The 14,013-nt window shown below is 39.7% G+C and overlaps 1 protein-coding gene across 1 annotated transcript; it reads left to right on the top strand.

Annotated features, from left to right (window-relative positions):
- The first annotated feature begins 5,645 nt into the window (after window positions 1-5,645).
- On the top strand, window positions 5,646-13,664 carry LOC113577432 (cilia- and flagella-associated protein 45). Its single transcript, XM_027010069.3, has 12 exons — window positions 5,646-5,934; window positions 6,090-6,209; window positions 6,341-6,474; window positions 6,626-6,770; window positions 7,891-8,061; window positions 8,716-8,894; window positions 9,046-9,175; window positions 9,405-9,551; window positions 10,468-10,581; window positions 10,850-11,043; window positions 11,892-12,116; window positions 13,485-13,664. The coding sequence occupies exons 1-12, from the start codon at window positions 5,932-5,934 to the stop codon at window positions 13,558-13,560; spliced, it is 1,638 nt and encodes a 545-aa protein (XP_026865870.2). The 5' UTR covers window positions 5,646-5,931; the 3' UTR covers window positions 13,561-13,664.
- The last annotated feature ends 349 nt before the right edge of the window (window positions 13,665-14,013 follow it).

Genomic DNA, 14,013 nt, shown 5'->3' with positions numbered 1-14,013 from the left:
TGCTCTTATCCAGAGAGACTTATAAAAGTGCTCTGATGTCCACACAGAAAATGTATACTTATATTTAACTTCCTGTGCTGTTTCACCATACAGTCCTCTTCAAAATGATTGTTGCTCTATTCCAGTCAGGTTCAAAACTAGTTGATTTAAATTATTGCCCTCATGCAGCTCCCATTGTATGGTGTTTAAGAAGCAGGTAGCTGGAAGGACAGGATTGGGTTGGGAGGACTCTCAGGGTATCTCATACAGACGACAGAAAGCATCTGTCTTGGTGTTTCTTGAACCGCGTCAGTAGTTTACCAACAAGTCTAAGCAAGTAAGGAATAGTGATTACCTTGTCTGTCGAGGGATAAGGGATCTTTTTGTAGCTGAAGTTCTTATGATGTGGGATGCTGGGCACCCTTGATCCAGTGATGCCAGTGCTTCTGTATGAGATTGATCACAAGGTGCTCTCTATTCCCCACATCAGAGTTACAATAGTGGGGCTTCCTACTAAAAATGGAGCAGTAGAATAATTTCTTGGGGTGTCTGACGTTGAGATGGCAGAGGTACTCCTCGTGGATGTTGAAAATGGAGGGAGCACCTTTGCTCAGGCCGTTCTGTGTGTCTGCATGAGATTATCCACTGAAAAAGACATGTGAACAAAACTCTTCCAGGTCATCTACGGTCACCCTGCATGCTAGTTCAGTTTGGAGGGCTGTGTTCAAGTCCCTGTTGGCAAAACTGGGTGACTCTGGCCACTGATAGCTGCTATAGCCTAGAATTGCCAAGCATAATCTGCAGCAGTTCCTTTTTCCTGTCATATAATACCAGCAGTAGGAGATCAAACTGGATCAGTGTCAAAGGCTGGGTGATTGCTATGCCAGAGAGCTGTGGCCCAGGCGTGCTCTCTCCCAGTTAACATGGGAATAAACTGTAAATGATTGGTGTTGTGTACCTAAGTAAAGGGAGTAATGCCTTAGAAAGTTGGTGCAGTGGTGATGAGTGCTCTCACACCTCTCAGGTATGGCTATAGTTGGTGATGTTTTTTAGCATGTTAGAGGACAGGGATCCATATGTGAAGTGTTGGGGAATTTAATATCAAATTACAGAACTCCAAAGGGACAGAAATCCAGAAAAGCACTCTGTACGATGAGTCTGCGCAGAAACAATATGAAATGAAGCAGTGGGAAGAGAAGGATTAAATATGGAAGCTGATAGAAAGTGACAGGTGTAGGACATTAGTATTCAGAAGATGATGAACAAGGTGGGCGTAATTTACTGGGGGGTTTAATTGTTCTGGGAGTGGAGTGGTTTGTGTACATGACAGTATGAATGAAGATTAGCCTTTGTCTGCCTACTGAAACAGGGGTCATAAACTCAGGAATGCCTTAAAGACTCAAAAGATCTTTAAGGTAAGATATGAATGGGCATAAACCTCTATTACATACCTCTATTAATGATTAATAATTATTAATATTATTATTTATAATTAATAATAGTATTATTTATAATTAATAATATTATTATTCTATTAGAATTTCTAGGACAGTCAACAATTTTAAAATATCATTAGTTACATTTATATAGCACCAATCTCGAACTCAAGGATGCTTTTACAGTTACTCAGACAGCTTTTACAATCACCCACACAAAAATGAGAAGCGGTAGCCAATTTGTGCAGTGTATTTTCAATCGGAAACCGGAAACCACAACCCCTTGAGGGATTACACCAGGTGCAGAGGAAGGGGAGAAGGTTAAGACACACACACACACACACACACACACACACACACACACACACACACACACACACACACACACACACACACACACACACACATACACATACTGGTTTCAGACATGACTTTGGCTTTGTTCCAATACACAAATTTCTGGTAATCATGGAAAATCTCAAACTCTGGTTCACATGATCTGTGTCTCTGATAGAGCTGTACAGACAACACTTTTAGTCTCAACTGCTATAACATATTGGTTTCATGTAAAATAACAAATGGCATCACTTTGGGTTTGTTCCACTACACTGACTTCTGATAAACATGGAAAATTTTAAACTTGCATTTGCAACCAGGTGTCCGGTGTGGTGGAAATTCAATGAAACGGGGAGTCAGATGTGGATAATAAGTAAAAAAGGTTTTTAATAGAAAAGAAAGATTCCACAGAGTGTGGGGCTCACTACCAAGAGAAGCCCCGAGTCATACAGAGCATTGCTTAATACAATTCCTATATACAATTCTAACTGTATGCTTTGACCAATCACGGACTTCCTGCCTCCTGTTGCTATGGCTCATATACCAATCAGCTTTAAGCGTTGCTTATCTCTGGCCAGCTGGTAACAATCTGGCTGGGTGTCGTTTCTTCTTTGTAGGCAATAAATAAGTTGCAGGCAATAAAACAAGAGTGACATTTGCTGCTTATCTGATCTATTGTCACACTCCCTTAACGTTCTTTGCTTACACAAACATTCGATACTGCTGAATGTATGTGAATCACTGAAGCACATAGTATTTCCTTTACACCGGTGACACAGGGTGCAGTGTTGTAAATGTATTTAACATGCGGGCAGATAAGACACAGATCTCCTCAATCAGCAACTACAGTAAAATCTATTTACATCACATCATATTTATGGCACATTGATTTTTGTTTTATCTGTGTTGTCCATCCTTCACATTTGCTTCAATAGCCAGTTTCAGTGTGTGACCACATGGCCCTTTTTAGCTGGGTTTTTGTAGGAGGTAGACCACTCTCAAAACAGCAGTGACACTTTAACTCCCCTTCTTAACACTGCTGTATCCTGATGCATTCATACCAGCTCAACACTATATAACATGTCACTACATTCTCAGTGTCATTGGCATGTTAGGAATAGAATAGAATAGAATAGAATAGAATAGAATAGAATAGAATAGAATAGACCAAAAAAGAGTCTCAATCAGTCATAAAAATGCAAAAGGATACCCCTATCGTAATGGTCAGACCTGTGTACAGCTCTATGATAGAGCTGTATACCTCTGTGATAGAGCTGTATACAGGTCTGACCTGTATGATATGGAAGGTTTGAGGGTTTGCTGTCCACTTTCCCTTTGTAGAATTGGATTGTCCTTTAACATGATAGCAGGGATTCTCCTGAGCCCCGATGGGAAGGAGGTGTTGTTTTGGTTTTCAGACCTGGAGCTTGGACCATGTCTCTTTCTGCTGAAAATTAAATACATTATTTTGTAGTTTCTCATTGCCACTCCTCATTTTTGTTTATTCACATGAGAGGAGAAATGAAGCTGGACGTCTCAGCAGTTTCCCCCTATTGCATCATTATGGTGTAATATTGACACAACATGTCCTCTAGGAGATTCCATGTGAGGGAAATCCCACATCAGAGATTGCTTAATGGCACATAATGTCTTTTCAATCTCTCCTAGTGAAAAATCCCAAAACTTTTCTTGTTTGTTTCACTGGTGATTTCTTGATATAATGGAAAAAATTATGTGCTAGGGTTAAGCAAGGGTTCACAACTCTCATATCCATCATACAGGTCATACTAGTGCTTTAACATACAAGCACACCGGTCTCATACCATGTCTCACCATGATGATGCAACAGGTGGAAACAAAGCTAAAATGACAAGATATCCAGATGTTCTTTGACGTAAATGACAGAGGAGTGTAAAGGAAACTAAAGAAATCATTAAATAAAAATAGACATGACCCCTGTTCCATTTCTGGACAAGAAAGCAACTCCCATAATCTCCCTTCCCATTTGGTCATAGAGGAATTGCTGCTACCATGTTAGAAAACATCCTGATTCTCCAAAGGGATATGAGCGAAATTTATTATGGGCAAATCAAAACCAGAGTCATTGTAGCATTCCAGTGTCATATTACCAACACAGAGAGTACGGGAAGAGTACAGGATTACAAAACAAGGGCTAGGATAAACAAGATATAGGATTAACGAACACAAACAGGAGTATCCGGCTATAACAAGACGCTAGGAAAACTCGGGGCTAAGAAACACAAAGGCACGGAGTAGAAACTTAACAAACACAATGATTCAAAATTATATGTACGCACGGAGTCAATAAACATGCACAATAAAAAGCAAAAACTAAGGGTTTAAATACAATCAACTAAACGAGGAGTTGAAAATCTATAGAAAATTTAAACGAGGTGTTGAAAATCAAACGAGGGAGAAAACGAAACTATGGAACGGAAATAAAAACACAAGACGGGGAAAACATGGAACACGGAAACTGGGAGGGCTTGTTCATGAGAACGGATGTCATTTATTAGTGGATTGATTTAACTGCAGTCTTTTAAAACTGAATGCTGGCTAAACTACTTTGATGTGCCAAAGACTTCAATTCAATAACTTCTTTAACTTAATATCAGCCCTTGTAGCTCAGTAGACAGCAGAAAAGTATACTAGTTAGCTCCCAATTAATATAGCTCCAGCAACAAGCTGACCTGCCTCCATATTTGGCAGAAGTCAAGAGGTGAATGTGTTCCATTATTTTATCATGTTCCCAAAATTCCTTTGACAGGTAACTACTCTTGTTAGGTATGCAAGACAACTACAACGTTCGGGAGAGTGAGACAGATTGAACGTGAAAAAAATAATCGGAATTGAGGAATGAAATGAATCTGGATGCTGAACTAAACTAGGTAAACAAGCTACTAGTCTTGGGTGATAGTGGAATTGTTTTGGCATTACAGGAAAATTCTGAGAAATAGATAACAATAAGAAATAAGAAATACATATATTAATTTGCCTGAAAGTAATATGACTTTAATTTGTGAACTTGTGAATTTATGAACAAATTGTACAGTAGAATCTGTCTAAACTTGTGATAGCAAAGGTGATAGCAAGGAGCTAAGGCCCTTAGGTTCTATTGGAATTGTAATGATGCAGAGGCGAGTTGTGGTTCAAAAGACACTGACGTTTATTGACACAGTAATGATCTAAATTTAAAACACTAAGAATGACACTACGCTGACAGATAAAAAAACAACAAAAAGGCAAAACACAATAAAGTGGAACAAGCACAGTCTTACACAGAGAACCCTGTGGAACACGAGGTCAAACACTAACAAAACATTAAATACACATACTAACAAGGACAATAACGAAGTACAGGTGTAACACATGACCAATTAATAAAGGAAAGGCGTGGTGATGTGCGCGCGCGCACACACACACACACACACACACACACACACACACACACACACACACACACGTCGAGGAGGAGGGGGCCATGCCGTGACAAGAATTATTTTGGCATTATGGGAAATTTCTGTGCGATAAGTCCCATTAATGATATTAGGGCTTTTAAAATGCTACATTAGAATCTGCCTATCCTTGCAAAGGTGATTTTTTAATGCTATGAGTTGTGATTTAAACTGTACCTGTATTTAAACCGTGTCTGTGCCAATACCCTTGAACAAACTATGAAAGTTTCTATCTGCTTGGGGAGAATACGTTTGCGGAGAGCATGGAAATACCGCAGTATACACGAGCATTTAGGCGCATTCAGATTTAAAGCGCGGATGACTTGACCGCATAAAGTGTTCTGTCAGCTGAAAGCGAAACTGGGTGAAAGTTCGTGTACTTCCGGATGCTCTAAGAATACACCAAAAGTTTGTCGTAGTTCTGTGGCTCCTGTCATAGCCGCAAGTGTTGTATTAGCAGTTCTAACATACTGGCTCTTAGATCTTTGTAACCACAGCAACAGCTTCCTCGGTTTCGCCGTTTCTATAGAAACATAACAACAAAGGGCTTTAACTCGGTTAGGGCTGGTTGGACCGTAGAGGAAACATAAAGGAAAAGCAATGTATTGAATGAAGAAATGACGGTAAACGTATATGCAATAATAAGAGTTCATAATCGTATCTGAAGCAAAGCTTTAGGTGCATTACTGAAATCTCATAGAACCATGGTAAGTTGATGAGTTTTCATGTTTGATTACAAAGAGCCACGACAGACTAAAGGTTCAAGAATCTGTCAGTTGTTCTATAGGCATAACATGATGCATGAGATAATAAAAAAAATAGTATGCCTGTGAAGAATGTTCCTTTTTGTTGGCATTCGTAGCCTCAAAGTGTGGCATCTTCGTCTACACGGATGTCCAGCAACAGCGCTCACTCTCGACGCTACCGCAGGCGCGCCCTCACCTCTCAAGTGGATGAGGCTCTTTTTGGAACACCCAAACAGGTGAACACTGTGCAACGTTTCGTTGACATACAGCCCTACAACTAAACCGGTAGTCTTTGATCGCGTCACAAGGACAATATTTCTGGAATAAAGCGGACATTTTGAAACTAGTTTTCGCTTTTTTCCATCAGTCACAGTGTGAATTGGAAGACAATACAGGCCACGTCCCGACATCCAGAACACTGTCTCGCTCTGCTCCCATCGGCAAAGCACAGAAATCGGAGACAGTCCGCGTCATTACTAAGGACCTGATCAGAGACTTGAGGAAAGTTTGATCAGAGTTGTTTGGTCCCAAAGATACATGTCAACGCTAAATATAAAGAAATAACATGATATACTCCTTACTAACAATTAGGTTTGCTATACATATACATACACATAAGTTAAACGTTAACTATACAAATGCTTTCAAATAGAATTCCAAGAAAGGATCCATCCGGACAGTCCGTCATCCTCTGCCCAGATGAAATTGAGCGCATCACGGCCGAGTCACGTGTATTAACGAAAGCTGAGAAGGAAGCGGTACTGCAAAGCCAGCGCATATCTCGGGAGAAGGCCATGGTATGGAAAGAAAAAAAAATTCGCTCCATATTAATTTTAGTAGGCTACCTGTGCCTAAAGCTGTATCCTAATATTTTATCTGATCTAGAGCTGTGTTAATCTGAAGCTCTATGAACAATATGATGCGTATTAATGACTCTACATCTCCAGAGTTCCACTAAGATAGCCAATGAATTAAAAAGATCTGAACATTTGAACAAGTTTAGTCAGCTTACTAGCATCAGTGTAGAAAAAAGGTAAAGAGTTTTTAAATGTTTTATTTTTTCACAAACACGGTTTTGTAATAGCAACAGATAAGACTTAAGACTAATGGGAAGAGCATAAGTGTGGCCTTCTAAAAATGATCACTAATAGAGACAGGCTAAACTAAATACTCATACAGCTCAACAATTTCTAAAACAACATTTACAAGCTCTCTCTAGTTTACAAGCTCTCTCTCTGGCTGATTGCCAATGGCCACACTATATTATCTCTCTTCTAAGGCAAAAGGTTCTGTGAGCAGGATTTGTCAGTATTCAGAGAGTTATATGTGTATTTTATATCATTTTATATAGTCAGTCCATTACTGTAATAAAACATATGGGGACACATTTCCATGGATAGTGGAATCTTCTCAGACACTGCAGACATTTTTCTTACACCTTTCCTTTCCAAAGGCTGCACCTAGTCAACTAAGAGTCCAGTGCTCCAGCCTCTCAGTTTCAGATTAAGAATGATTTCTTACAAAAGACTGAATGTGAATTACCATTTTTGTTAGCATAGCTATTATTACAATTGTTGGGTGTTGCATTTGTTGAGGTAATAACAACTTCAGAACTTCAGAATGGGTGGCAACAAACCTGATAGAGACAGAGAGAAAAAAATGTATATAGTAAAGAAGGCTGATAATGCCTGAAATAAACCATTTAGCTGACACTTTTTATTCAAAGCAATTTACAATTATGATTGAATGCAATTCAAGTCATTGAGGATTAAGGGCCTTGCTCAGGTGCCCAAAGGTAGCAACTTGATAGTGGAGGGGCATGAACTGGCAACTTTCTGTTTACAAATCGAGTGAGCACCTCAACCACTGCACTTTTTCACTCTGCTGCTCTCAGTGCTTTTTCCCCACGTGTGGTAGGATGCAGCAGAGGAGCGAAAGGCTCACATGCGTCAGGTGGACCTGTCTCGGCAGAAGAACCAGGGTCTTAGCGAGCTGGAGGAGGAGGCCAGGGAGCGTGCTCAGTACCTGCTGGAGAGGGCTAAGGCCCTGAGGATTGAGCAAGAGGATGAAGTCAAGAAGCTCAACGAGGTCTGACTGGCACCCTCTGGCTCTCCCTAGCTGTGCCTGCATGTATCAACATGCTTCTTTTCGTCCTTTCTCGTAATTTCTCCCTCTTTCGTCTTTTCACACAAATGTAATCCAATGTAATGTTGCTGAATCTCTGATGAAATGCAGTTGGCTTTTCAGTATGTCATCAAGGTACATCTCATCGCAACACGCTAACATAATAACTTTTAATAAGGAACTGTTTGGTTAGATCATATATCCTACATAGATGACTACATTGTAGTAAACACTGGCAACGCAGATTAATTGATAAAATAGTTTATTGGGAGATACGATTGGCCAATGGTGTGAAGAGCAGTAACATGTCAGGAAGTTAACTATGTACTGATGTCCAACTTTGAATTAGGTTGAGCAATAGCTGAACTGTTTCACGAGAATATACAGGTGCTAAAGTGTTGTTAATTGTTAATGGGTTAGGAATGGAACACATTAGTGCATATATGGTCTGAATCACTAAAAGCTCTCAACTGAAATTATGTAAACTATTAGTCATATTTTACACTAATATCTATGTTGAAATTAGTTTGTATGCCAAGAAGGCATGCGCTATTTTTTTCCAATTTGGTTAACGTGTGCAATGTGTGTGTGTGTGTGGCTGGATGGGAACCTGTACAGCTGATCCTGGGAGCTCAGTGCCATGCAGTACGTGATGCTCAGATACTGGAGAAGAAGCAGATTCAGTCTGAGCTGGAAGAAGAGGAGCGGAGGCTGGATGCCTTCATGGAGCTAGACCGCCGCAGAGCCCTGGAAGCTCAGGAGAAGATTGACCAGCTGCGCAAAGAGCAGCGCATGCAGTGAGGGCTCACCATGTGCCACATCAGCTGCTCTTCAGCCACGTGTTGCTCCTGCTTGCACCTGCATTACTGTCTGTGCGTGCATGCATGTGTGTGCGTGTGTGTGTGTGTGTGTGTGTGCGTGTGCGTTCACACACTTCTCTAACATCAGAGGGAAGATGTGTATCCTAAAGCAGATTGAGGAACGCCTAGAAGAGCAGCTGCTTCAGGAGGAAATGAAGGAACAGGAGGGGCAACAGATGCTGGAGAACATGGAGCGGATGCAGATGGAGGAGCTGGAGGTGTTATCCACAACTTCACACTTATTAACATAACACTCTCCCAAGTGATCTGATTGCAGCACTCCTTCTAGTGCCCAATATAGTAGCCCTGATATCTTAAAGAGTGGGTCAGCTATTGTGAAAGTGTTGCAATGCCGGTAAACCTGTTTTTTATGTGCATGTATATGTATATGTATGTTGTGTGTGTGTGTTTGTGTGTGTGTGTGTTTGGGTGGGTCTGTGGTTCTAGTCTATGGAAAGAAAGAAATCAGAGAAGAGCAAGCTACAACTGGAAATTCAGAAGATAAATGAAGATAGTCTGCTTGCTAAGGAGCACCGTAAGGAAGAAGAAAGAATGGCAGACCGCCGAGCTCTGGACTACACACGCCAGAAACTGGTACGTGAAACTGGGCATAAAGTATCTGTCTATGAGAAAGGTCTGCCAAATGGATATTACTAGACAAAAATATGCAAACATCTGTTCAGACATATTGGCAGCATGTGAATTATTTGGGTCTGGCAAGATCAGTGAGAACCTGGTTGAAAGACTGAAGCTTGGTTTGTGACTAATTATTGTCTGGGTTCTGGGCCTGCATGTCTGAAGACATGCCCCTTTTACTGTGACACAGCATTGTGGTATTCATTTACATTCTGAAAAGGAACTGCAAACCCATTCTTTAAGTCCTATAGGACGTGGCTAAATTATATACTTTATATAAATCATGTACATTATGTACAAACCTGAAGGTCTGATAGTAAATCGGTAGATTTATAATCTGGACAGAATCAGACTGAATTAGTAAATTATACAGATTTCTTGAATGGCTAGTTTCTACTGATGTCCAAGAGTTAGGTGTTTGGAAAATGAGGCATGTCTTATCCTGTCACAGTGACGATATTAACACTTTATATGAAACATAACTAAAACCATTAAATCATGTGCTTTTTTGGGGAAATTGTGAATGTTAGAATTAATGTTACAAAGATGCAAGCTGGATTTTCTTCTCTCCTTCGATTGCCATCTGGTACCAAGTACACAATGTTCTGATCTGTCTATGGCACCCAGCAGTGAAACAATACTCAGCAATAGAAAATTATGTTGTTACCTCTTCAGAGTATAACAGAAATGCAATGCACTTGGAGTAATAAAACTTAGAAAATTCAATATAGTCCAACCTTTATATATAAAGGAAATATTTTCTCCCAAAGCAAGAATGGTGGAAAGGCTGTGAGATAGACCCAGGAATTTGGACAGACAGAAAAGTGAACTTGGTGACCTTTTGACCCTGCTAGGGTTTGTTTTCTGGCTGCAGGAACGAGAGGCTGAGTATGAGGATGAGCAGAGAAGAATAAAGAGAGAGAAGGAGAAAGAAGTGGCCAGACTCAGAACTCTTCAGGAAAGAGACAGAGACCATAAAGCTGAGCAGGTGAAAGCGTATTCACTGATTAAACATTCAACAACAGACTCCTTTCAGTGTTGCTGTTTCTTATCATTTTCTTAAAAGCTTTGTGGATTGTATTTCTAAGTAAATAACAATGTCATGACAGATTTATGACAGAGGAGGATAAAATCTATATACATATTTTATATGAATAATGACTGTAATAAATCATATCTGTGGGGGCAAAGTTCTCTTTTTTTTTTTTTTTCCTTGATTTTTTTTTAGTTAATTTTGTGATCTCATATCCTCCTAGGATGAGCTCAGGGCTCGCAGGAACCAGGAAGCTGCAGAGAGGGAATGGAGAAGAAAGGAGAAAGAGCAGATCAAGAAGAAACTGGAGGAAGAGGAAAAGCTGAAAGTCGCTCGCTTACAGCAGGTTTCCTACAAAGAGCACATGCTATCTATTGAGGCTAGCCGGGAGAGGGCGGAGTTCGACAGGGTCCTGAGGTGAACAAGCACCACATTCATAAGCACCAGGCGTTTTCCACATTGACCGTGTTACTAATTCATCAGGAATTTGGTGAATGTCTGAAAACATCCCAGCCTGCATTGGAATGCATACATTTGGCATAAACACTCGAGGCAGTGTCTCAGGCAAGCCTTGGCAGTTTTGAGATGCTAGCATAAGGGTGCAATACAGATCTAAAGGTCAAAACAAGAACTTGATAATTATTTTTGTGGGCTAGTTTAGGGAAAAAGTTCAGAGAAAACAGAAGTGTGGTGGAGGAGGGAAAGGAATGGGAGCCAACTGTTCTTTCCATTTACTGGAAAACACATTTATTGTCTGCTGGAAGTCTAGCATAAGCATATGCATTTATTTTTTTTCTGGTGGAAAAATAGTACATTTACATACTATAAGAAAGGAAGCTGGGAATTGTTTCATGTTCCAAAAAGCAAGTTAGCATTTGGTATCCACCAGAGACTAGATTACATTTCAAGCCTGTGAATCCACAGATACAACATGGACCTGAATAGACAGAAGTCTGGGAATGATAGTTCTGGGCATTACACTTTTAAATTTTTATACAATTATGGAACATCAGGATCATATGATCAATCCCTCACTATTTCCCAGACAGGATTCCACACCTTGTCTGCTTTCCCAGAGGTGCTGCTGGATTTATTACTGCAAATTGTATAATGTGGCATGTAAAGTGTCATTTTGAAAACATCACCTATTTTTCGATCTTGATTTTGGGCCAGATTAAAGGATATTTATCTCAGGTAATCTTCACATTTGGGATCAACACTGACATGAAGGTGTCAGAGGTGTCTCTGAATTCTGGATTTGACAGAACACAGCAGGAGTTAATTGCATGGGAGAAGGAGCAAGAGGAGCGTCAACGCCAGCAGGCACTCTGCCACGGTGAGGGAGTTCGCCAGCAGGTTCGTGAGCGAGAGATGCAGGCCATTGTCCAGAGACGGGAGCGCTTCCATGAGGCAGAGAGACTCAACGAAGGGGAGCGCGCTCGCAGAGCACGTCTGGATGAGATCAAAGAGAAGAAGATAAAAGAGCTGAAGTGAGCCACACAAAAGCAACACAAAGAAGCTTGGCAAACAGCACTATTGGTCCCAATGACTGACACCATTTTACATTTACCAATTATAAGTCAATTACTTTAACCACTGAGCTACCACATCATCAATGATAAGTTTCATAATTGGCCCTTTTAACCCAGTTCCTGTTTGAAGGACAGCGTTACATAACATTTTTATTCAGTGTCATTCATGAAATGATTATCTTGATGAGAGGACTGCTGGATATTTTAACTGTCAGCAGAATCATGCAAGGTGAACAAATCCCATCAGCAAGAGATTTTGAGAAAGAGTTAAAATCACACAGCATGAGGTTCGCTGATGGGTAGCTTAGACAGCTCACAAACTTGGTAATTATGAAAAAGTCAAATGCATGACAAACCAACTTAAAGATTCATAAGATTCACAAGGAGAGAATTACTGCATATTCTGATAGTAACTTCCTGTAGTTAACTAATTTAAAGAGTATTTGATACTGGTTAGTTACTTTTACTAGCTTGCACCAATTAATTTGCAAAAACAAACAAGCAAATGAATGACAGAGAAAACTACATGACAGAGAAAACACAGGGTTTAAATACAGTATGTTATTACATTATTATAGGACAATGAGGAGCACCCGAAAAACAATGAAGGGCAGAACCAGAAACAAAATCAAAACAAGGGGTGCATCTTGGGCCAAAGGTCAACGATCAATTTGGACCCATTAATTGGGAAATTCCCAGGCATCTACCATATTAATTTATTACTTTATTTCAGAGTACTCTAAGGCTTTTACCATGGTAGGCTGATTCCTTGGATTAGCTAACAAATAATTCATTAATTTTCTTATCTTAGAAGAAAGCTTGTTAATGGAGAGCAACTACTAGTTCAGCATTGTTTTATCTAAATAGATCAGAATTACCAAATCCTAATGTCACATTGTTAAGGAACAATGCACAGCAACCAATATAAAGTAAATATCTCAGTGTCAGCCAGCTGGCTAATTTTCAAATAAAAATCCACAAGTGCCTGCTTGTGGTTAATGATCCAGGTTTTTATCCAGTTGTATCATGTATCCGGTGCCATTCAAACTCGAACACCCACAGGAAAAGGTGTTTTGTCCTGAAATATGTGTAGTGTGGTTTTGGAATGCTTCTGAAGTTTCCAGCTTTCTGTAGCTGCCAAAACATGTCATAAATAGATACAGTAACATTTTCCAGATGTAGACCCTTTAAAACATGTACTCAAACAGCCAAGAATGACTCCCATATCTAATTATTTTAAGCCAATACACAGGAAGTATGTAGTTGAATTGAATATAATGGCTTTGGTGGTTTATGGCTAATGATAAATGGTTTAATCTCCCACAGGGTGGCTGGACTTCCTGAAAAATATTGCAATGAAGTGGAACGGAAAAGTTACGTCTTACCCACATTGGTACGCTAAATATTCTATTCATGTATTTCCCCCCACATATACATTTAAAAAAAACAAACAAACATGAAGAATGTCTTGTATGTAACATGAGCAAATAAAAATATTAAAACAAACTGTTCTCAGATTTCAGTTATTTCATACTAGTTTAGGGTGGGAGGATGTTTCCCTTTTAAATCCCTTTTAAATCCCTTTTAAATTCTTTTTTATGCTGACAAGTCCGCCTTTGGCTTGCTCATTAGGGGTCTATAGTTAGATAAGATAAGTTTCCTTTATTGATCCCCATGGAGGAAATTTGGGTGACGCAGTTGATCAAACAAAAAAAGAGTAAAGTAGAATAAAGAGTAGATTAGAATAAAGAAAAATGTAAAAAAATAAATAAATAGAGTAGAATAAAGGAAAAATAAAAACTATGGGGACAGTTACTATAATGAACACAATTGCCCAAGTGCCACCCTATCCACT

This window comes from Electrophorus electricus, unplaced genomic scaffold (genome assembly GCF_041902795.1).
Source record: "Electrophorus electricus isolate QZ-2024a unplaced genomic scaffold, ASM4190279v1 Scaffold63, whole genome shotgun sequence".
NCBI lineage: Eukaryota > Metazoa > Chordata > Actinopteri > Gymnotiformes > Gymnotidae > Electrophorus > Electrophorus electricus.
Note: the sequence above shows the minus strand (reverse complement) of the source record. Positions and strands in the feature narration are given on the sequence as shown.

What these genes read in the sequence shown, in the direction of transcription:
- LOC113577432 (XM_027010069.3), top strand. An exon ending in TATCTCGGGAGAAGGCCATG is followed by an intron (nt 6,771 to 7,890) that starts GTATGGAAAGAA and finishes CACGTGTGGTAG; the next exon opens with GATGCAGCAGAGGAGCGAAA. An exon ending in ACTACACACGCCAGAAACTG is followed by an intron (nt 9,552 to 10,467) that starts GTACGTGAAACT and finishes TTCTGGCTGCAG; the next exon opens with GAACGAGAGGCTGAGTATGA.